The sequence below is a fragment of the Phalangium opilio genome, unplaced genomic scaffold (genome assembly GCF_054372755.1).
Source record: "Phalangium opilio isolate 3A_F unplaced genomic scaffold, DU_Popi_V2 ptg000217l_1, whole genome shotgun sequence".
Taxonomy (NCBI): Eukaryota; Metazoa; Arthropoda; class Arachnida; order Opiliones; family Phalangiidae; genus Phalangium; species Phalangium opilio.
Window position 1 is genome coordinate 913,479 of NW_028324218.1, and position 19,606 is coordinate 933,084.

Sequence of the window (19,606 nt, forward strand, 5' to 3'; positions counted from 1 at the left end):
TTACCCAATTCTTTCCCGCCAATAAAAGGGAAAAATGATCCGTTGAAAATTGCGAGTACATCAGCGGTGGTGCCAGACCCGGAAGGCAAATCTTCGGAAGCGACTGACGCGGAAATCTTACAACCATTTCATTACATCATGGAAGTTCCCGGTAAAGAAATTAGAACTAAATGAACTAAAGCCTTTAACCATTGGTTAAACGTTCCAACTGAGCTATGCGTCCAAATTGGTGAGGTTATTAAAATGCTGCATAATGCTAGTCTACTAATAGACGATATTGAGGACAATTCTAAATTGCGCCGCGGTATCCCAGTAGCCCATTCCATTTTTGGTATCGCTAGCACGATAAACGCCGCGAATTACGCGTATTTCTTGGCTCTAGAACGTTTGCAAAAGCTTGGACACGCGGACGCTACCTTAGTTTATACAGAACAATTACTAGAGCTACATAGAGGTCAGGGTATGGAGATTTATTGGCGCGATAACTTCATTTGTCCTACTGAAAAACAATACTGCGAGATGGTTAAACGTAAAACCGGCGGATTATTTGGACTGGCAGTTAGATTACTTCAACTTTTCAGTCAAAATAAAACAGATTTTAATAATCTAATTGGCTTAATGGGACTTTATTTCCAAGTTCGCGATGATTATTGCAATTTAAAGTCGACGGAATATACCGTTAATAAGAGTTTCTGCGAAGATTTAACCGAAGGGAAGTTCTCATTCCCCATAATTCACGCTATTCAAACTCATCCTGAAGCGCCTCAAGTTATGAATATTTTGAGACAACGTACTACCGATGTTGATTTAAAGAAATATACAGTCGAATTACTGGAGCGTTTAGGCTCTTTCGAATATACCAGGAATTTTCTAACTAATTTGGATCAAAAAGCGCGCGAAGAAGTTAAAATAATTGGCGGGAATCCGCATTTACTCACTGTTTTAGATGAACTTATGAATTGGTGATTGTACTTAACAAAAAAATGTAATTTTTTGTGGCCTAAATGGAAAATAAAGTTATTTACTATGAAGTTACGTTGTTTATATTTCAATTATTAATTAGCTTTAAAATTTAAAGTCTTCAGCTATAATAGTTTTTTTTTTATAAAAAATAAAAACTATTATAGCTGGAGACTTTAAATTTTACAGGATAATATCAAACCTTTCAATGCAAGTCTCATTTAAAATTCAAGAGATTTGAACCAGTGGATGCACTATTTGGGCAAAAACTTTGAAAAAACTGGTCCCCTCCCATAGAGGCCCATGTTAAAACCAGACGGGTTTGAAAGTTTAGACCGAACCTATGTGACGCGCCGCATTCGCGAGTTAACATGTAAAAAAAATCGTTTGGACGGGCTTCTAGAGCGCGTGATCAAGTGGGCTATGTTACAACATAGGCCTATTTGAAAATAAATATAATTATTTAAAATTCTTGATTTATTATATAAAAATTCTTTAAATACAAATGATTGACTCGACGTCACATTAAATACATTTTCCTGACCGCCATTTTGTTTTGATAATATACAGACTTTGTGGTCGTGAGGTATGAGAGGTTGACTAGCCGGAAGGCTTTTAAATGATTTTAAAGCGATCGGGGTTGGCGACGATTTGTTTAAAAAAAATTCGGCCACTTGACCATTGGTGGATAGCGGTGGAATCTGAATTTCAATTAATTATACTTTAATTTAATATTAAAGAAATTAATTTTTTTTATTTAAATTATTCTAGGTTAGGGGAAGCTAACTTACAGGGGGAATCGTTATACAGGTTTACAGGTTTACAGGTTTAATTGTTCGCCGTACAATGGTACGCCCTTTTGAAACAGGGCGGCTCCCTACAATTGGGGGAGCGCAGCAGAAGTTAATAAGTCCAACAAAATGCGCAAATGTTTGTGGTGGCAGCGGGGGACGGAAGTCTTGAGACCTATCGGTCCAGATAATGTGGTATGGACGAGTCAGGGTGGGCGCGTCGCCAGGCTTCATTTTTGGTCCACCAGGTCGTGAGGATGGCCCGAACGGCGTCGTGGTCCCACACGGAGCCCTCCAGACCTAGGACACACCGATTTGGGGTAACAAAGTACCTCATTTCCATGAGTGAGGGCCGGGACTGCAACGGATTTCCATAAGGTTCGACCGACGGAGTATTCATTGTAGGACCCTTCCGCAAGGTTGCGGACGGACCAGCGGAGGCGGTTACACTTCTGTGCGAGCACGTTGGCGGCCTTGGACAGGTAGTTGCCGACATTGGTTAGCACTACCCCCAGATAAGCGTATTCGTCCACCTCTGGGACCCGGAAGCCTTGAAGAACGTAGCCGGGGTGCTGGACTAGTCGACAGAAAGCCATAGAGTTAGACTTTTCACGGCTAAACCGAAGGCCTGTCTCCAAGGCAAAGGAACTGCAGGCGTCCAGGAGGGCTTGCATGTCGCGGGGGGAGTTCGCGAAGAGAACGATATCATCAGCGTACAGGACGCAGGAGATGATAATCGCCTCCCCGTTCCCCACAGCCGGTAACGTTGCGCCACATTTGAGATGGATAAGACTAGCCACCAACCGATCAATGTATACCAGGAACAGAAGAGGCGAGAGGGGGCAGCCCTGACGAAGGCCAACGAGACTGGGAATGGGCGCGGTGGTGCAGCCATGCAGCGTATACTCATACGACGACCCCGTGTATAGGCGCCGGATCTCCTCTATAAACGCGGGCGGAATGCCTTTCGTAGCGAGAGTCGCCCACAGACGCGTTCTGTCCACGCTATCGTACGCCTTTTGGATGTCGAGAAAGACGACTTCGAGCGGAGTACCTGCCCGTTGGGCCAGATCTACTAACTGTGTGACAACGAAGAGGCTGTCGGCAAGGCGACGGTCGGGGCGAAAACCGCCCTGGGCTTCCTCCAAGAGGTGGCCGGTTTCAAGGAAAGGGCTTAGCCGGTTTTTCAGCAGGAGGGCATACATCTTGTAGAGGATGGATGACACAGCGATTGGGCGGTAGGAAGCGAGGTCGGCCTCGTCCTTGGACTTCCCCTTGAATATGAGAGAGACTCGGGCGCGCAGCCAGGACGCAGGGACTACGTTCTCTGCCCTCATGGAGTTGATAATGTTGAGAAGTGCGAAAGCGGCTGCTGGCCCAAGTGCTTTTAGCGGTTCGGTGTAGACGCCATCGGGGCCCGCAGCCTTACCAGATTTCAACTGGAGGAGGACATGGCGAAGTTCCGCAATATCAAACGCGTCACAGAGGTCCGAAGGTGGAGTCGGGAACGAAGGTGGGGACGGGGTATGTCCCTGAGACCCTGGCCCGCTGCCGGGTGGAGCAAGCAGCTCAGCTTCCAGGTCCTGGACATATTCGACTATGCGGAGGATTATGTCCTGGCGGGCCGTTAGGATGGCACCTTGCTTTGTTTTTATCCCCTATATAATGGAAAACCCATAGAACGCCTGTAAAAGTTTTACCCGCAATACACGCGTGTAATACAGCCCCGCGAACATAGTAATTTTGCCAATCTTCTCTTTGCTTAAAATCTCTTGGGCAAAAACTTTCTCAACAAAATAACGTTTTTGATGACAATATTTCCAGCCGTAAATAATGGTTGAAATTAATATTAATGCTAAATCTAATTAGAATTAAATTAAAAAGTAAATTAAACTTACTGGACAGTTTTTATTATTATTATAGCTTTTTACAAATTCTTTTTACAAATTCAGTTTAAATTCTTTTTACAAATTCAGTTTAAATTCTTTTTACAAATTCAGTTTAAATTCTTTTTACAAATTCAGTTTAAATTCTTTTTACAAATTCAGTTTAAATTCTTTTTACAAATTCAGTTTAAATTCTTTTTACAAATTCAGTTTAAATTCTTTTTACAAATTCAGTTTAAATTCTTTTTACAAATTCAGTTTAAATTCTTTTTACAAATTCAGTTTAAATTCTTTTTACAAATTCAGTTTAAATTCTTTTTACAAATTCAGTTTAAATTCTTTTTACAAATTCAGTTTAAATTCTTTTTACAAATTCAGTTTAAATTCTTTTTACAAATTCAGTTTAAATTCTTTTTACAAATTCAGTTAAAATTCAGTTAAAATTCAGTTAAAATTCAGTTAAAATTCAGTTAAAATTCAGTTAAAATTCAGTTAAAATTCAGTTAAAATTCAGTTAAAATTCAGTTAAAATTCAGTTAAAATTCAGTTAAAATTCAGTTAAAATTCAGTTAAAATTCAGTTAAAATTCAGTTAAAATTCAGTTAAAATTCAGTTAAAATTCAGTTAAAATTCAGTTAAAATTCAGTTAAAATTCAGTTAAAATTCAGTTAAAATTCAGTTAAAATTCAGTTAAAATTCAGTTAAAATTCAGTTAAAATTCAGTTAAAATTCAGTTAAAATTCAGTTAAAATTCAGTTAAAATTCAGTTAAAATTCAGTTAAAATTCAGTTAAAATTCAGTTAAAATTCAGTTAAAATTCAGTTAAAATTCAGTTAAAATTCAGTTAAAATTCAGTTAAAATTCAGTTAAAATTCAGTTAAAATTCAGTTAAAATTCAGTTAAAATTCAGTTAAAATTCAGTTAAAATTCAGTTAAAATTCAGTTAAAATTCAGTTAAAATTCAGTTAAAATTCAGTTAAAATTCAGTTAAAATTCAGTTAAAATTCAGTTAAAATTCAGTTAAAATTCAGTTAAAATTCAGTTAAAATTCAGTTAAAATTCAGTTAAAATTCAGTTAAAATTCAGTTAAAATTCAGTTAAAATTCAGTTAAAATTCAGTTAAAATTCAGTTAAAATTCAGTTAAAATTCAGTTAAAATTCAGTTAAAATTCAGTTAAAATTCAGTTAAAATTCAGTTAAAATTCAGTTAAAATTCAGTTAAAATTCAGTTAAAATTCAGTTAAAATTCAGTTAAAATTCAGTTAAAATTCAGTTAAAATTCAGTTAAAATTCAGTTAAAATTCAGTTAAAATTCAGTTAAAATTCAGTTAAAATTCAGTTAAAATTCAGTTTAAAATTCAGTTTAAAATTAGTTTAAAATTAGTTTAAAATTAGTTTAAAATTAGTTTAAAATTAGTTTAAAATTAGTTTAAAATTAGTTTAAAATTAGTTTAAAATTAGTTTAAAATTTAAAGATATCCAAGTGTTCGTCCGATTCGTCCAAATCCGGAACTTTAAGCTGGCCACGGTTTTTGTTCTTGACCCTGTGTGTTCTCTTCTTTTGCGCGGACATTTTTTCCATCAATGGCTCACTATCAAAATCATCATCATCTTCGTCATGGTCTAAAATAATGATGTCCGGAACTTTACGCTGGCAATCGTTTTTGTTCTCGACCAGTTGGGGAGACGGAGTCAGCGGTACAATGTCCTCGTGCCCCTTAGTTTTGGCAAGAACCAACTCCTGCGCGCGCAATTAAAACGTGCAAATTAAACCACCTTTTAGGGTGTCGCCGAGAACATCATTTTCAAGGCCACTTACCGCCTGCAATTGGTCAACTTCGTCCGCCTTCTCTTTCAAATTGCGCGTCAACTTCGAGACGAGATCGTCTGAGCTCTTGCTAGATTTCTTGACCGAGCTAACTTGATCCAAAAGGTCCATCATCTAAAGTCGCGAAGGAAAACTCGACTAATTCATATCTTAAGCCTCGGCTCGTCAATGTCGCAAAAAAAAACCCCTAAGCCTCGGCTCGTCAATGTCGCAAAAAAAACCCCTAAGCCTCGGCTCGTCAATTCCCAAGTAACCAACTAACTTACCTGGACATTGTGCTCATCCGTCAACTTCTTGATGGTTTCTCGCGACTCTTGAGCGGCTTTCTTCATCTCTCGATCGCAATCGCGGTGTTCTTTCCTTATTTGATCGAGGCTCGATCGAGCTTCGCGATAATCCCGAGTGACGTCATTATTCTTGGAGATTTGTTGCAACAGCATCTCGAATAAATAAGACAAAGCGCATTTGAATTCGGCCACTTTGCTCAACTCGTTCCATCGACTCTTTTCGTTTAACGTCAAATCTAAGCGAGCAAACAAAACATGAATGAATGAATCTAGTTTAGCGCGCAGATACTCAGGCGCACGCGTGTCCGTACCGTCCGATCCAGTCAGCATATCGCGATGAATGGCTTGTATGCTCGACGTGAATTCCTCCATACTTTGTTTAATTCGTGAAATGTCTCGTTCGATTTCCAACCTTTTTTCCAACGTATCCGAGGAATCAACTTCGGACAAGTCGAAGATGTCAATCGAGATGTCACACGAGACGCGTTTCTAGCCCCCCCAGAGACATCATTAGATATTCATTGATGGTATAAAGAAAACTAATTAACCCGGAGCAATTAGCGAAGGTTAAGTACCTTTGAAGGCGATTGAGACAAGTCTTCTAATTGTTCTTGCAAGTTTTCGAGTTCTTGGGCTAATTTAGCTGTTTTCTTTCAGAACTTCGATATGCTTTCTGGCCTCAATTCTGTTGAATTCAACGTCAATCTCTTGGTTCAACCAATCCTAGAAATATAACTTCACTTAGGACTCGAACGGCGATTCCAGTTTTCTACTATACGAAACTAGCGTAATCAGGACTGGCCGAGTCCAATTTTTCTAATACTCTAAAGGCTCTTTCAGACGATCCAACTTTTTGACTCAGCTCGATGGGTCAAAAAGTTGTATCAACTTGCCCTTGAACTTTTGAATGGAAAAGTGAAATAAATCCTTCCTATTCACACGACTAAACTTTTACCGCCAAATAAAACTTTTTAAGCGCCACCTACTTACGAAATAAGCCGCGAAAAAGGCTCTCTTTTTTGTAATTAATTTTGATTGGCTGGAGAAATGAACTTAAAAAGTTGAGTCAGCAAAAATTGGATCACTGATCGAATTTTTCCTAGCCAACTTTCTTGGTGACTCAACTCATCCAGCGTCTGAAAGAGCCTTTAGTTGAACTCGAAACCAGCGTAATCAGGACTCTAAACCGATTAATGATTAGGAAGAAACGAAAATACGTTCTTACCTTGACACGTTCACTCAAGTTGGCTCCTCGGAAGGTGGCGCCATCTTTAGCGAGCGCAGTTTGCTTAGCCAACGATATTTCTAGTTTCTGTTTGGCCGATTGCGCGGCTTTGAGGTTCATCGTGACTTGAGCCATTTCCTCGTTATGCTTCAGCATTTTGCGTTGTTCGTTTTGGATGCGGACATCCTGCGTTTGCACTTTGCGTTGAAGTTCCTCTATTCGTTCCGACTCTTCTTGCATTTTACGCATTAAAGACACTCGAGTGCTCTTAAGCTCCTAGAAAAGGACAATCGAACGACGACCAAGGCCTCAGAGACGATTTTAAAGCGAATAGAGCAGAGCTATCTCGGAAGCTTTAGTACGACGTCATCCGCGCTATTTTCCGGGCATAGAAGCGAAGCGGCGTACCCAAAACATGGCCGCCCATTGAAAGCGTGACTTACCATGATTTCATTCTCCAACTCCTTCCTCGGTTCCTGTTCTCTCTTCATGGACTGCAACCGCGATTTAATCTGACCTTCCAACGCTTTGATCTTTTTCAGACTCTCCTCGCTAAGCCTTAAATGAAAGTGTTTCGTAACAAATTAAATTTAATTTAATTAAAAACAAGTTGGGAAACCAAAATAAATAACTTCTCCTAAGAGTCGAGACCAAATTAAGAGGTTTTTCTTCAATAATTAAATAAATATAATTGAAATTAATGATTTTAATCGACAGTAATTTACTTTAATATTAGTTAAATCGTTTTAAGAAACTTTATTCATAAAATAATTTTAAACATAGCTATTGTTGACGTTTTAATTCTAGCGTATGCCTCTAACAATGTTTCCAAATTTAGGGTATATAAGTTAGGCGATTAATTCACGATAAATGATATTAAGAAAACCCGCAATTGCAATTGCGGCGATATAATTATGAAATTCATTGCAACCAATCTCAAATAGTCCCCCCCCCCCCCAAAAAAAAAACAATTTAATAAAAAACGCAACTCACTTGGCGTCAGCGTTCTTGGATGTTGATGGCACTCCGGATATTTCCAATTTTCCACAAGTCGCTCCTTCTCCAATCTCTTGATCTCGGATTGCAATTGCTTAACGCGAGCCTGCAACAACAGTATTATTGCCGGGTTGGTTTGAAGTGATTCGCGATAACAGGAGGAGTTATAGGACAACTGGGCTTCTTTTAAGTCCCTTTAACTTACGTTTTCTTCTTCAGTTTTCTCATCCCGTTGCTCATTGTCATTTTGGTAACGTAACAGCAACAATTGCTTCTCCCGGATGTTATCTTCGACGGACTGCAATTCTTTGCTGATGGCCACGCTCGCTTCCAGTCGCTTCATATCGCTTTCCTGATCGCCGCCGCTCGCCAAAACTAACTCTCTCTTAAAATTAAAATAAATCAATATGATTAAAGTTTCGGGGGTGGGGGGGGGGGGCGACAACTTGACCCCGCTCGAGAAAGGTCAACATGAGGCGGTGGTACTCACGGGGTTGCGTTTAGGATTCGGAGTCGGCTCATTAACAACGTTGAGAGTTTGGTCTATAGAATTTTTGGCGAATTCTGTGAATTGCCGTCTCGTGTTGTCTAGAGTATTTTCTGTCTGTTTGCGAAATTACGACAATTAATGTTATTAAATAACAATATACCGTTATTGAGGCGCGAAAAACGATAATAGCGGCGCGCATCAATAAATAATAGCAGCACCCTAGTCTGCGCATAGAAAGATAATACTCACGCATATCATTCTGCCACAGAATCCGACAATTTGGTTCATGGCACGTTGCAATTCCTCTTCGACTTTATTCTTTTCTTCCTGGAGTTTATGCAGTTGTTCCTTGAGGCGACTGTTGGTGGGGTCGTGATGGGAGACGGGCGAATTGTCATCGTAAGAGTCGCAGGCAGGAGGAACGCTCAAAGTATCGTAGGCGATGTAGACATCCAAATCATCATCATCATCTAAATCTCCATCTTTGACTTTAGTCGGCTCGTCTTTCAAGGGACATTTGGCGCGATGTCGAGACCATTCCATTTCCATCGTCCTGATCTAAATCTCCATCTTTGACTTTAGTCGGCTCGTCTTTCAAGGGACATTTGGCGCGATGTCGAGACCATTCCATTTCCATCGTCCTGATCTAAAGAACACCCAAGTAATTACTCCCAGTTATAAATAAACCAAAAATGCTCCCGACCTGTTTTTTAAGTTCCTCAATTTCCAGGATTCGGGGATCTTTATTGACAATCGGTTTGTTTCGGATTTTTTAGCTCGATCGGCGTATCGAAGCGTATTCAAAGTTTCCTCCAAATTACTATCGGCGGGACTGACGCAAGCCACCATCACCGTATAGCTATTACCTCCCAGCGAATCTTAATTGGCGGGACTGACGCAAGCCACCATCACCGTATAGCTATTACCTCCCAGCGAATCTTAATTGAGATTAATTCAAATTATGATTTATTGTTGTTCATTTTACGAATTTCAGTAGGATAAAGATGTATGCCTATCAATTATTAAATTAAATACCTTGTAGAAGTCTGGTTAGTTTCGAATCTCGATAGGGTATGTGCGACTTTCGGTCACAGAGGGCGCTGATGACGTTGCCAAGTGCCAATAATGCCTTATTGATGTTAACACCTTAAGTGACATTGAATTAAAATTTTAATTAAATTATACTTTTAGGACCAAATATTAAATTAGTTAATACATTTCAGGGCCAAACATTAAATTTAATGATTATTTTTTAATTTTTAGTTAATTTGCTTAACTACTCGGGCCCTAATTGTCGTAACCCCAAGTACTTAATATCATTGGAAAGGGGAGAAATTGGACTATGAAATACACTCGGAGGACTTCTAGTAGAACCAGAGTTATAACACTCCAAAGTTGCGTGTCAATAATATTTGCGCTATATTTTTCCTATTTTGCTTAATTACTGACAATAGACAAAAGAAATCTCAATGTCCACGATCTAAAATCCCGAGATTTAAATCCTGAAAATGAGAATTCCCTTTGTCTCCCGTCACTACACACAAACCTAGGCTTAGCTTTACGCGTCGTGACAACCGAAGCTGAAACCGAGTAACACTCTGACCATGGATTTATAATAGAAGCTTACGCTTCCTGGATATTTCACTGTAGCCTTCAGTAAGGCATTTTGATTTTAAACACATTTATGCCATAAAAACTCGCGCGCGTGGGGACTGGGGGGGCTGATGACGTAGAAATTGAGGCAAACTTTTTTATCTCGGAGCGCGTGTGCGCGCGCTTTTATTTATTTATTTATTTATTTGAATGTGTTGTTCACAAAGTCAACAGTGTGACGTATGTGTGAACATCGTAAGTCAATACATAGGCATGTTACGGAAAGACACTATGGGAGCACAATTATATGAGAACAAACAAACGGTTAATAATGTAATATTAAAAAAAAAAAAAAAAATAATAATAATAATAATAATAAGTATAACAATAAAATAGTAATTATACAATTAAATAATAATACTGATAACAATTAAAAACAATGTCAGAAAATTTAGAAAATTTAGAATTCGCTGCACAATGTAAGTTTTATATAATTATTAGGAGGAGGGTTGAATAAGTAGAGAGCTCACAAATTAGCACGGAAAATGTCTAATAATTTACGACGAAAATGGGATTTATTAGTTAGAGTGACAACATCATTGGGCAACGAATTCCAATCGTCAATGACAGCACATGCAAAGTGTGTTTGACGGAATGTAGTTAGCACCCTAGGTTTGACTAGTTTGTGTGAGTGACCACGGGTTCTAGCATTATTATGGCGGGTGAAAAATAACGAAAAATCTAAATCAAGGTTGTTATGTATAATGTCAAAAACTAAGCATAGGTTATTAATTTTATGTCGTAGAGTGATAGAATCAATATTTAATAAGGAGAGTCGTTGGGGAGCCGGAAGCTTACTAATTTTGTGTGGGAGTTTCGAATATGCGTTTTGAGCTTTTTGCAAAGCCTGTAGATCAGTTAAGAAATGGGGGGACCAAATTGGCGAACAGTAATCAATTATAGGGAGGACCAAGGAGTTGTACAGAGTTTTAATGAGAGGTATAGAGTTAAAATTTAAATTACGACGAATTATACCCGTTAAGCTCCTAATGCGTTTGGCAATTTTATTGGAATGGGCTGTATATTTGAGAAGGGGATCTATAAGGACACCTAAATCCCTCTCACAAGTGGACGTAGTTATAGTAGTGCTATTAATTGAGTAATCAAACATGGGATTGCGGCGTCCAAGGTGAAGAGTCTTACACTTAGTAATATTAAAAGATAACCCATGGTTGTGACCCCACTGAACGATGGCATCAAGATCAAGTTGTAGGGCAGCACGATCAGTAGAATCACAAACCCGGCGATAAAGCTTGGCGTCATCGGCAAACAAGATGACAGAGGAGTGCCTCACTACCGATGGCAAGGAGTTAATAAGTATGTTAAACAGAAGGGGACCCAAAATAGAACCCTGGGGAACTCCCGTTTCAACACATTTCCAATCAGTATTTACACCGTGAAGGACAACTCTCTGTTTGCGGCCGGAGAGATAGTTAGTTAGCCAAGCTAATGCTTTGCCAGTGACGCCAGCACCCTGAAGGGCAGAGAGAAGGGCATAATGAGGAATGGAATCAAAAGCCTTACTAAAATCAAGATATAAAACATCTACAGAGTAACCGTCGTCTAACCAGCGGGTCCATTCATTAGTTGTAGAGAGTAAGTTGGTTAGGCATGAACGACGAAATTATTTCTCGCGCGCTATTAAAAATTAGAACTCGATCGCGTGAAAAACTTCCACCCCCTCTGAATTTGCCTCAATTTCTACGTCATCAGCCCCCCCCCCCCCAGTCCCCACGCGGGCGAATTTTTATGGCATAAATGTTGTGCGCGTTTTAAGGCGAGTACAATATCCAGGAAGCGTAAGCTTCTATTATAAATCCATGCTCTGACAATAGACCACGTGGAGCTAAGTCCTAAATCTAACTGGCTTCACTATTCGTTGTCAGAAATCTTATATAACTTAATAATTAAACATTAATTACATACCTTCAACGTTGTTACTCCTTATCTAAGAAATGGAAGCCGAAAATATTCGACACGACTTAACGCGTACTGTCCACTCTACGGCCGCTACCGCGTTACTCAGTCTCTTCTTACTCAGTCTCTTCTCTAGGTCGTCTACGGGCACGGCGTCAGTGTCTTCTCTTTATAAAGCTAGCCAGCGCGGGATCACTGACAGCGTCACGTGTATCCGAAACGGATGAGATCACGCCCCCTTCCCGGCTAAACCATTGAGTTGAGAAAATTACCACTAGAATGGCCTTTGCGTGAACCTGCCTTTTGAGGAAACGGGGGACAACTTTTAAAGCAATGGGACGGACGGACAGGCACCAAGTTTATCAAACGATGGTGTCGCCATCTCGAAAACGAACTTTGAATTTCCGCCTTTTACATGTATTCTTGAAATTAGTCAAATTTCCCGCCTTTTGTTTTAGTTCTCTTTTTTGCACCACGATGGCGCCACAAGCGCGTGATAGAGTTCATTTCGGTCTACAATCTACATCCTTGCGGATGAAAGGCTACTCTAGTGGTAATTTTCTAAACTCAGTGGGCTAAACAGTTGTCTCGTGATGCGCGCGCAGTACTGAAAACACAACCAAACAGTTGATTGGTGGATATTTCCCGCTCATTCTCAACCGCGAATTTTAAAAATTATATACGTTATTTAGCAGTTAAAAAACTATTTATATTGTCATTTCCTCCCAAATTGTTCAGATGTAGGCCTACGTTTAATTTATAATAATAATAATAATGATTTTTTAAGCCTAAAAACATTTTCTTAAATCCAACTTTAATGGCGATTTTGTGTAAAACTAAACAACCAATGATAACTCTAGAAATTTGGCGCCTCTTTTTAAAACCGCAACTTCCAAAACGATTTGTTTTTTAATATAGTAGAAAGAGAAAATTGCTTCCCCAGAGGAATAATTTTTCATATACTTACCGACTCCCAAAAAAGAAGGGTTTGAAATATTCACGACTCGAATTCCCGCGGTTTTAAATTAATTATAGAAAGAAAATGGAATTTATAGTAGGGATCTTATAATTCCAAGCTAATCAGGGTCGCTGAGGCGTAGAATTGATTTTTCGAAACAAGCAAATGAAGTGAAGAGAAAAATCGTAAAAATTGCGTCATTAGATATGTTCAAGAAGTTATATCAGTATCTCAGAGAGAAGATATAAATTCGCCAGATTTCCAGCTTTATCTCCAGTCCTAACGTAGGTCCGCAGTCAATCCCCGTCTCTAAATTACAACCAGCATCTCATTGGTTCTTGAAAACTCACGTCAGCGCGACGACGCGAGTGAGGAAAATTTCCGACTGAGGAGAGCGAAATAGCCCGGCGCCTCCTTTTACGTCCCCCCTTGTATTTTGAAAGGGGGACTGGGACTATGGCGCGCGAATACAAAGGCATCTTATATCTTCTCTCTGAGATACTGATATAACTTCTTGATATGTTCCTTTCATAAGTATGACACTACCTATACTTCATAATGCTAGAGAACTCGTTCGAGAATACGCGGTTTTGCAGTCCATTTTCCCTATTTAGTTCGTGATAAGCCTTTGAACTTATGCTTGCATGCATTAAAAATAAAAACTTCTATCAAGAAATCCCATGCAAAGCTAAAGCATGCCTAGAATTGCAAGTTTATATTACCCAAAATAAATTCTTCCAAATTGATGCTATATTATTCCTTTATTTTTAATTTTTCTTTTTGTTTTCCATGATTTAAGTAAGGTTATTTCTTTAATAGTTCAACTGAATCATCGATAGGTTGCACCTTTTCGACTCGAAATTGTCCTTTTTACAAACTATCAGCTGTTAAACAAAGGCAACGGATTTTGTTTTAAGTTTACCGTTTACCTTCAACCAAAAATAAACTTATTAGAATTAAACACAGTATAATTGGCACGTTCTCTAGACGACGAATAAGCTCTGCAACTTGACGTCTAATTTCACTACGACTGCACAAATAACCGAACAACAAAATCTTTCCATTAGTTTCCTTGGCACCCTTCTTATGAACGTTCCACTGTAATTAAACCATAAAGGGAACAATATTATTTAATGAAAAAGGTTATTTAATTTTACATTCAAGAATTCTAATTAAAAGTCAAAACATTATATTAAAAAATTTATTATACCCAATTAAAATGTAATCCTCCGGCCACGTTCAGATGAACCAACAGCTAACAAATCTTGCCATTGACGTTCGGAGATATTCAATAAATGTTTAACATTGACCCCGGTACAATGAGGGGTGACTTGCGAGCTTCCATCATCCAAAATAAACTTGGCTTTAGCAGGCGGTATTTGACTGGCCTGACTAACACACTCCAAGATTTCCACGGATAAAACTCTGATGACAGTACTAAGCGACCTAAATGGTTGATTGTCATTAACGCGCATAAAGTACTTCAAAGGCGATGGGCTTCTGCAAAAGAAAAAAAAACTTACAACAATTAGCAATCAACCAATTGAATCTATCAATGGTGTTTAATCTTACTTTGTAGCATTCCAAAAGCTTTCTTCTATCATAGCGTTTTTGTCAACCACCTGAAGACCGAATCTTTTGGCCGATTTCGAATAATACGATCCACTTTGTTGGGCTTTTAAAACCTTAACACCCGATAAAAGAACGCAACTTCCGGGTAAAAGCCCATAAAGAGTCCAATCCGGGTGACTTTCAGTGATGTACAGAGTTAAAGTGGCGGAAGTGTTTTCTTTGTCGGCTAAAACCAAACTTATTTGCAATGGAGGATCACATTCTAAACAGAAAAATTATCAAATAATCCTCAATGAACTTTAAAAAACGGTATTTAAAGATAAATACCATTTTTCATTTCTTTATTTTTAACAATCCATTTTTCCTTTACAAATCCTTCAACCTCAATTGAATCAAATGGATTGTAAATTTCGCTAAAACATAAAAAGTAATTAGAAACATTTTTTAACTAAGATTTTATTTTAATTTAATTTAATTTAATTTATAGTTACCCATGAGTCGCCACTTCATCTATTGAATGATATTTGGTAATGAAGGAACAGAAGCAAGCTTCCTTTACAAGTTTAATTTTAGTATCCTGAAAACAAAAGAAGAAAAGAATCCATTTTAAATTAATTAAACGCCAACTAAAAAAAATACTACTTTTTTATCCAAAGGGGTAGTTGAATGTTTAGGGCAGAATTCCTCAGCTTCTCCATAGGGTTGAATAATAGTCCCTTTCACCAACGTCATTGGATTATTGGAATAGATGATGAATCTCCTTATTTCGGTAGTAACTTCCTCAATCTGTACCTTAACAGGAATCTTAACCAGTACTGCCTTGCCAACTTCAAACCACGGGTGCAAAGAAAGACACTCGTTGCTAACCAACAAATCCTTCTTTCTTCTTTCAAGAAACTCAGGCAAGTTACTGGCAACGTCACTATCAAAGATATCAACAAACTGGAAGCCAACGTCTTTTCTGTAATCAGGATCTCTTTGATCCATTTCCACGACAGTGTTACTGATGGTAACTCCCTCCACAACGAATTGATCCTTCCATTCGTCATTACTTAAGACTGCGAGGGATTTCTTCCTTGGTAAAAATACTTTACAAATGTTCATTGAGACTTCAGTTCGTTTCTTCTCTTCTTTATCGGCCACGGGTATTTTTCTTTCTTTCTCATTGAGGGAGATGATATCAGCGTCTTTGACGAGAATGTAGGTATGAGGAGAGGCATCCGTTAGGTTGCTCTTCTCCGTGACAACTTCGTAAGTGGAAATGGACACCAAGTGATTCAAGTTACTGCCTTGGCGGTTATGAGATACGGGGCACAATGAGAGTTTCTCCTCGTCTGGAGAATTTGATGAGGTTCTAACGACAGTGCAAGGAATGGCGCAAGATTGATCTCGAAGGTACACTGAACCATCCTCAGTGTTTGTAAGACCTAGAACCTATAAATCCGACAATAATCCATAAATAATAATTAATTAAAATTAGTTGGGAAATATAATTGGAGAGTTTAAAAACGGTTACATTTTTTTCTTCCTGAAGGGCATCCAATTTTGCGGAAAAACTTTTACTTTCTAAATGAAATTTTTCAGCTCTTAATGTTTCCTCACTTAATTTTGAGTTTGACTCGAGCAATGTTTCCTTAAACGATTCCATTTGCTTCTTTAATAGCGCATTTTCCTTCATTTCATAAAATAGCCAGGTCAATTAATTTTAATTCAAATCTAATGAAAGTAGGTGAAAATAGGCCAAAAATAAGGATCTTACTTTTTCTAATTGCAAATTATTTTCGAAGAATATTGCGTTCTCCTCTTTCAGTTCTTTATTTTGTTCTTGGAGCTCGTTGAAATTGCTCATTTTCTTTTTCAGAGATTCAATTGTACTTTCGTACAGTTGAATCTTTTCGGTTCTATATTTCAAGAAATCTAATTCGTCTGCTGCAACCTGCTCAGATAATTTCACATTCGACAATCGAAAATGAGCAAGTTCTTTCTCTAATATCTGAACTCTCGACTGATAATCATTTCGTTCCTCTTCAACCTTGAAAAAGCTTTCTTGTAAAACTTCGTGTTTTTGTTTTAAGTTTTGGAACTTTCTTCCAGTCTCAGTGCTAAATTTGTTTAATCAAGAATTAAGTTTATTAAGAGGATTATATTAAAAGTTGAATATTTTTAAGCAAGCACCAAGTCTAACGCGTATTTACATTTGAGATAGAACCTCCGCAAGTGCTACTCCATCAGAGAGTTCCTCAGCGGTGCTGTGTGGGGCTTGCACTTTGAATGTTTCAATCTAATAAGGGATTTAATTTTAATTATTTTCTAACCAATATGTAATTAGTTTATATAGATCGTATTATTCAGACAAAAACTGGCTGGCCCTGGGGACCCTATTCCCTAAAAATCTAAATCATTTGGACGAGGATCCAAATCAAAACGTTTGGATCGGTTCCATTTGGACAGGGCGCTTAAAACCGTATTCTCTAACCCAAATCCAAATCGACGTTTGGATCGGTTCCATTTGGACAGGGCGCTTAAAACCGTATTCTCTAACCCAAATCCAAATCGACGTTTGGATCGGTTCCATTTGGACAGGGCGCTTAAAACCGTATTCTCTAACCCAAATCCAAATCGACGTTTGGATCGGTTCCATTTGGACAGGGCGCTTAAAACCGTATTCTCTAACCCAAATCCAAATCAAAACGTTTGGATCGGTTCCATTTGGACAGGGCGCTTAAAACCGTATTCTCTAACCCAAATCCAAATCGACGTTTGGATCGGTTCCATTTGGACAGGGCGCTTAAAACCGTATTCTCTAACCCAAATCCAAATCGACGTTTGGATCGGTTCCATTTGGACAGGGCGCTTAAAACCGTATTCTCTAACCCAAATCCAAATCGACGTTTGGATCGGTTCCATTTGGACAGGGCGCTTAAAACCGTATTCTCTAACCCAAATCCAAATCGACGTTTGGATCGGTTCCATTTGGACAGGGCGCTTAAAACCGTATTCTCTAACCCAAATCCAAATCGACGTTTGGATCGGTTCCATTTGGACAGGGCGCTTAAAACCGTATTCTCTAACCCAAATCCAAATCGACGTTTGGATCGGTTCCATTTGGACAGGGCGCTTAAAACCGTATTCTCTAACCCAAATCCAAATCAAAACGTTTGGATCGGTTCCATTTGGACAGGGCGCTTAAAACCGTATTCTCTAACCCAAATCGACATTTGGATCTCTCGCCAAGACTTTATCCAAACCATTCATTACGTAATTTTACTTAGTGTTTATTGGTCAATTCTTTTGCAGCGTTTAAAATAAAAGTAAAATGTTTTTAAGCCTTGCATTTTTGCATGTTAGATTGAAATAATTTTGTAAAATTAAGAAACCTCTTAATTTGATAGTTTGAGCTTATGCGTTAGTTCTTTCTCCAATAACTAATCATAATATTTTCCCCCATATAATGCCCCGAAATTTCCCCCAACTTGTATGAACCTTATTATAAAGCCCGCTTTGAGAATTCCTCACCTTGTAGTACTCCACGTAACTGATCAATCCGGTCTTCCTCGTTTCGAACGTATCAGTTGGACACTTGGTACTGTCAAAATCATCCAAGGAGTAAGTCTTGTTGTTGTAAGACGTCATGACGATGCAACCGGCCAATTCCTTTGAGCAATTTTGAAGGTAATTGTTCCTATCTCTAGCGTAATGTTGGCGGAGCGGTTGCAAAACAGTGTCCATGCGTGGCACGACCTTGTGAATGACGTCCACCACCATCAAAAGGCTGTTCTCGTACATGCGAATGGCGGTCAAAACTCCGGGCCATAGCTCAATCCTGAAAAGAAAACGGGCCATTCAAGACCAACCTCGACAACTAATCCCAAGGTCGCCACCGTAAACTATATAAAGGTTCTTACTTGTATTGTTCAATTGGAAGTGCCGCTTCTTTATCAAACATGTTACGACCCATGGCGACAAAACCCATATGCAAAAAGTTCTTTCGTTGCTGAGTATTCATTAAACGCAACACTTCGGGGTGACGCCCATTCAACTTCCCAGTACGCTTAACGGTGATCTGAATGTTCTCGTCATCCGTTCTACGTTTGGACCATAAAATCATCTCCTAAACACAAACGAGAAAACCATTATTAAAGACACCTAGCGGGACAAAACTAGTCATTATATTTTTCCCATATATTCCCCGAATTTCCCCCGAGTTTTCCCCCATATAACGCCCCGAATTTTCCAATTACTTACATCTTTTTCAAGACTAGTGGTTGTTTTCACATCATCCATCCCATCAAAAACGAAACTTCGTCCAATGACGTCCAAATGATCAAAGAGCATGGCTCGACGCATTTTTGACGATTCAATTGACGGACTAAAGTCCACGCGATACTGATAGAAGATGAAGTCGGATCCAAAGGCGGACGTGACTTTGACGGGTGGGCGTCCTCTCATGGCGCCGCGTCCACCCGGTTGGCCAACTGTAACTGCCTCCATACCAGTGGTTATGGCTTGGACAGAGGCAACGGCGGGCCCATCTGATCTAGCTTCTGACGTCACACCGCCTCGATGGAGGGCGCGTCCAGCCCCCGCTGGTTGAGGGGGTTGGGCAACAGGGGGGCGAACTACCGTCGGGAATTGGCTGGCTGCAGCCGTAATTGCGATAACGTCAGTCGGACGTCTGGCTGGTTCAGGTGGTTTTTGACCCCTGGCACGTCCGCGGGCGCGTGCTCGCGACCATCCAACAGGGTTGTCAGAATCGTCCATTTTTCTACAGGATTTAAAAGTTAATTTCACAGTGGGTTCATGCAAGGAATACCGAATTCCCCGACAGGTCTTTTCGGCTGTACATTTGCCTAAGTTTAAAACGTTTTTCCCCCATATATTGAGTAATAATACCTGGAGCAACCACCTTAGAGCAAACTTAAAAATGAGAATTCCCTTTGTCTCCTGTCACTACACACAAACCTAGGCTTAGCTTTACGCGTGGTGACAACCGAAGCTGAAACCGTGTAACACTCTGACAATAGACCACGTGGAGCTAAGTCC

At 39.1% G+C, this 19,606-nt stretch overlaps 5 protein-coding genes across 8 annotated transcripts; 1 reads left to right on the top strand and 4 right to left on the bottom strand.

Annotated features, from left to right (window-relative positions):
* Nucleotides 1–238: 238 nt before the first annotated feature.
* Nucleotides 239–1,031, top strand: LOC149615420 (terpene synthase-like). Its single transcript, XM_089856400.1, has one exon. It carries the CDS (start codon nucleotides 244–246, stop codon nucleotides 964–966), a length of 723 nt encoding a protein of 240 aa, XP_089712526.1. The 5' UTR covers nucleotides 239–243; the 3' UTR covers nucleotides 967–1,031.
* Nucleotides 1,032–4,881: 3,850 nt separating this feature from the next.
* LOC149615421 (uncharacterized) lies at nucleotides 4,882–6,464 on the bottom strand. The gene is made up of 5 exons (XM_089856642.1): nucleotides 6,328–6,464; nucleotides 6,064–6,241; nucleotides 5,732–5,988; nucleotides 5,457–5,579; nucleotides 4,882–5,378 (listed from the first exon to the last, which is right to left on the bottom strand). Exons 2-5 carry the CDS (start codon nucleotides 6,122–6,124, stop codon nucleotides 5,100–5,102), a joined length of 720 nt encoding a protein of 239 aa, XP_089712768.1. The 5' UTR covers nucleotides 6,125–6,241; nucleotides 6,328–6,464; the 3' UTR covers nucleotides 4,882–5,099.
* A 650-nt stretch (nucleotides 6,465–7,114) lies between these two features.
* Nucleotides 7,115–12,164, bottom strand: LOC149615422 (uncharacterized). 4 transcript variants are annotated; one of them, XM_089856639.1, is made up of 9 exons: nucleotides 12,043–12,164; nucleotides 9,499–9,609; nucleotides 9,167–9,341; nucleotides 8,713–9,109; nucleotides 8,464–8,577; nucleotides 8,179–8,358; nucleotides 7,971–8,079; nucleotides 7,421–7,535; nucleotides 7,115–7,253 (listed from the first exon to the last, which is right to left on the bottom strand). In XM_089856639.1, exons 4-8 carry the CDS (start codon nucleotides 9,010–9,012, stop codon nucleotides 7,516–7,518), a joined length of 723 nt encoding a protein of 240 aa, XP_089712765.1. In that variant the 5' UTR covers nucleotides 9,013–9,109; nucleotides 9,167–9,341; nucleotides 9,499–9,609; nucleotides 12,043–12,164; the 3' UTR covers nucleotides 7,115–7,253; nucleotides 7,421–7,515. The 4 variants fall into 4 exon arrangements, with proteins under 4 accessions (XP_089712765.1, XP_089712764.1, XP_089712766.1 ...); XM_089856638.1 differs by having other exon boundaries at nucleotides 9,167–9,401; XM_089856640.1 differs by lacking the exon at nucleotides 12,043–12,164 and adding an exon at nucleotides 9,680–9,961 and having other exon boundaries at nucleotides 9,167–9,401.
* A 1,569-nt stretch (nucleotides 12,165–13,733) lies between these two features.
* On the bottom strand, nucleotides 13,734–16,672 carry LOC149615423 (uncharacterized). Its single transcript, XM_089856391.1, has 8 exons — nucleotides 16,323–16,672; nucleotides 16,080–16,235; nucleotides 15,206–15,997; nucleotides 15,055–15,140; nucleotides 14,891–14,976; nucleotides 14,564–14,825; nucleotides 14,202–14,491; nucleotides 13,734–14,089 (listed from the first exon to the last, which is right to left on the bottom strand). The coding sequence occupies exons 1-7, from the start codon at nucleotides 16,410–16,412 to the stop codon at nucleotides 14,206–14,208; spliced, it is 1,758 nt and encodes a 585-aa protein (XP_089712517.1). The 5' UTR covers nucleotides 16,413–16,672; the 3' UTR covers nucleotides 13,734–14,089; nucleotides 14,202–14,205.
* An 82-nt stretch (nucleotides 16,673–16,754) lies between these two features.
* Nucleotides 16,755–19,503, bottom strand: LOC149615424 (piwi-like protein Siwi). Its single transcript, XM_089857136.1, has 5 exons — nucleotides 19,457–19,503; nucleotides 18,809–19,328; nucleotides 18,469–18,674; nucleotides 18,080–18,386; nucleotides 16,755–16,844 (listed from the first exon to the last, which is right to left on the bottom strand). The coding sequence occupies exons 2-5, from the start codon at nucleotides 19,322–19,324 to the stop codon at nucleotides 16,755–16,757; spliced, it is 1,119 nt and encodes a 372-aa protein (XP_089713262.1). The 5' UTR covers nucleotides 19,325–19,328; nucleotides 19,457–19,503.
* Nucleotides 19,504–19,606: the final 103 nt, after the last annotated feature.

Coding starts and splice junctions, on each gene's coding strand:
- LOC149615420 (XM_089856400.1), top strand. CDS start 244: ATGCTGCATAATGCTAGTCTACTAATAGACGATATTGAGGACAATTCT.
- LOC149615421 (XM_089856642.1), bottom strand. CDS start 6,124: ATGGAGGAATTCACGTCGAGCATACAAGCCATTCATCGCGATATGCTG. Junction 5,580..5,731: donor CGGATGAGCACAATGTCCAG/GTAAGTTAGTTG, acceptor TCGCGACTTTAG/ATGATGGACCTTTTGGATCA. Junction 5,379..5,456: donor AAGTTGACCAATTGCAGGCG/GTAAGTGGCCTT, acceptor TTGCGCGCGCAG/GAGTTGGTTCTTGCCAAAAC.
- LOC149615422 (XM_089856639.1), bottom strand. CDS start 9,012: ATGGAAATGGAATGGTCTCGACATCGCGCCAAATGTCCCTTGAAAGAC. Junction 8,578..8,712: donor TCTGTGGCAGAATGATATGC/GTGAGTATTATC, acceptor TTTCGCAAACAG/ACAGAAAATACTCTAGACAA. Junction 8,080..8,178: donor AGAAAACTGAAGAAGAAAAC/GTAAGTTAAAGG, acceptor CTGTTGTTGCAG/GCTCGCGTTAAGCAATTGCA.
- LOC149615423 (XM_089856391.1), bottom strand. CDS start 16,412: ATGAGCAATTTCAACGAGCTCCAAGAACAAAATAAAGAACTGAAAGAG. Junction 15,998..16,079: donor CCCTTCAGGAAGAAAAAAAT/GTAACCGTTTTT, acceptor TCGGATTTATAG/GTTCTAGGTCTTACAAACAC. Junction 14,492..14,563: donor AGCTTTTGGAATGCTACAAA/GTAAGATTAAAC, acceptor TTTCTTTTGCAG/AAGCCCATCGCCTTTGAAGT.
- LOC149615424 (XM_089857136.1), bottom strand. CDS start 19,324: ATGGACGATTCTGACAACCCTGTTGGATGGTCGCGAGCACGCGCCCGC. Junction 18,675..18,808: donor CCACTAGTCTTGAAAAAGAT/GTAAGTAATTGG, acceptor GTTTGTGTTTAG/GAGATGATTTTATGGTCCAA. Junction 16,845..18,079: donor GTTACGTGGAGTACTACAAG/GTGAGGAATTCT, acceptor ATCCCTTATTAG/ATTGAAACATTCAAAGTGCA.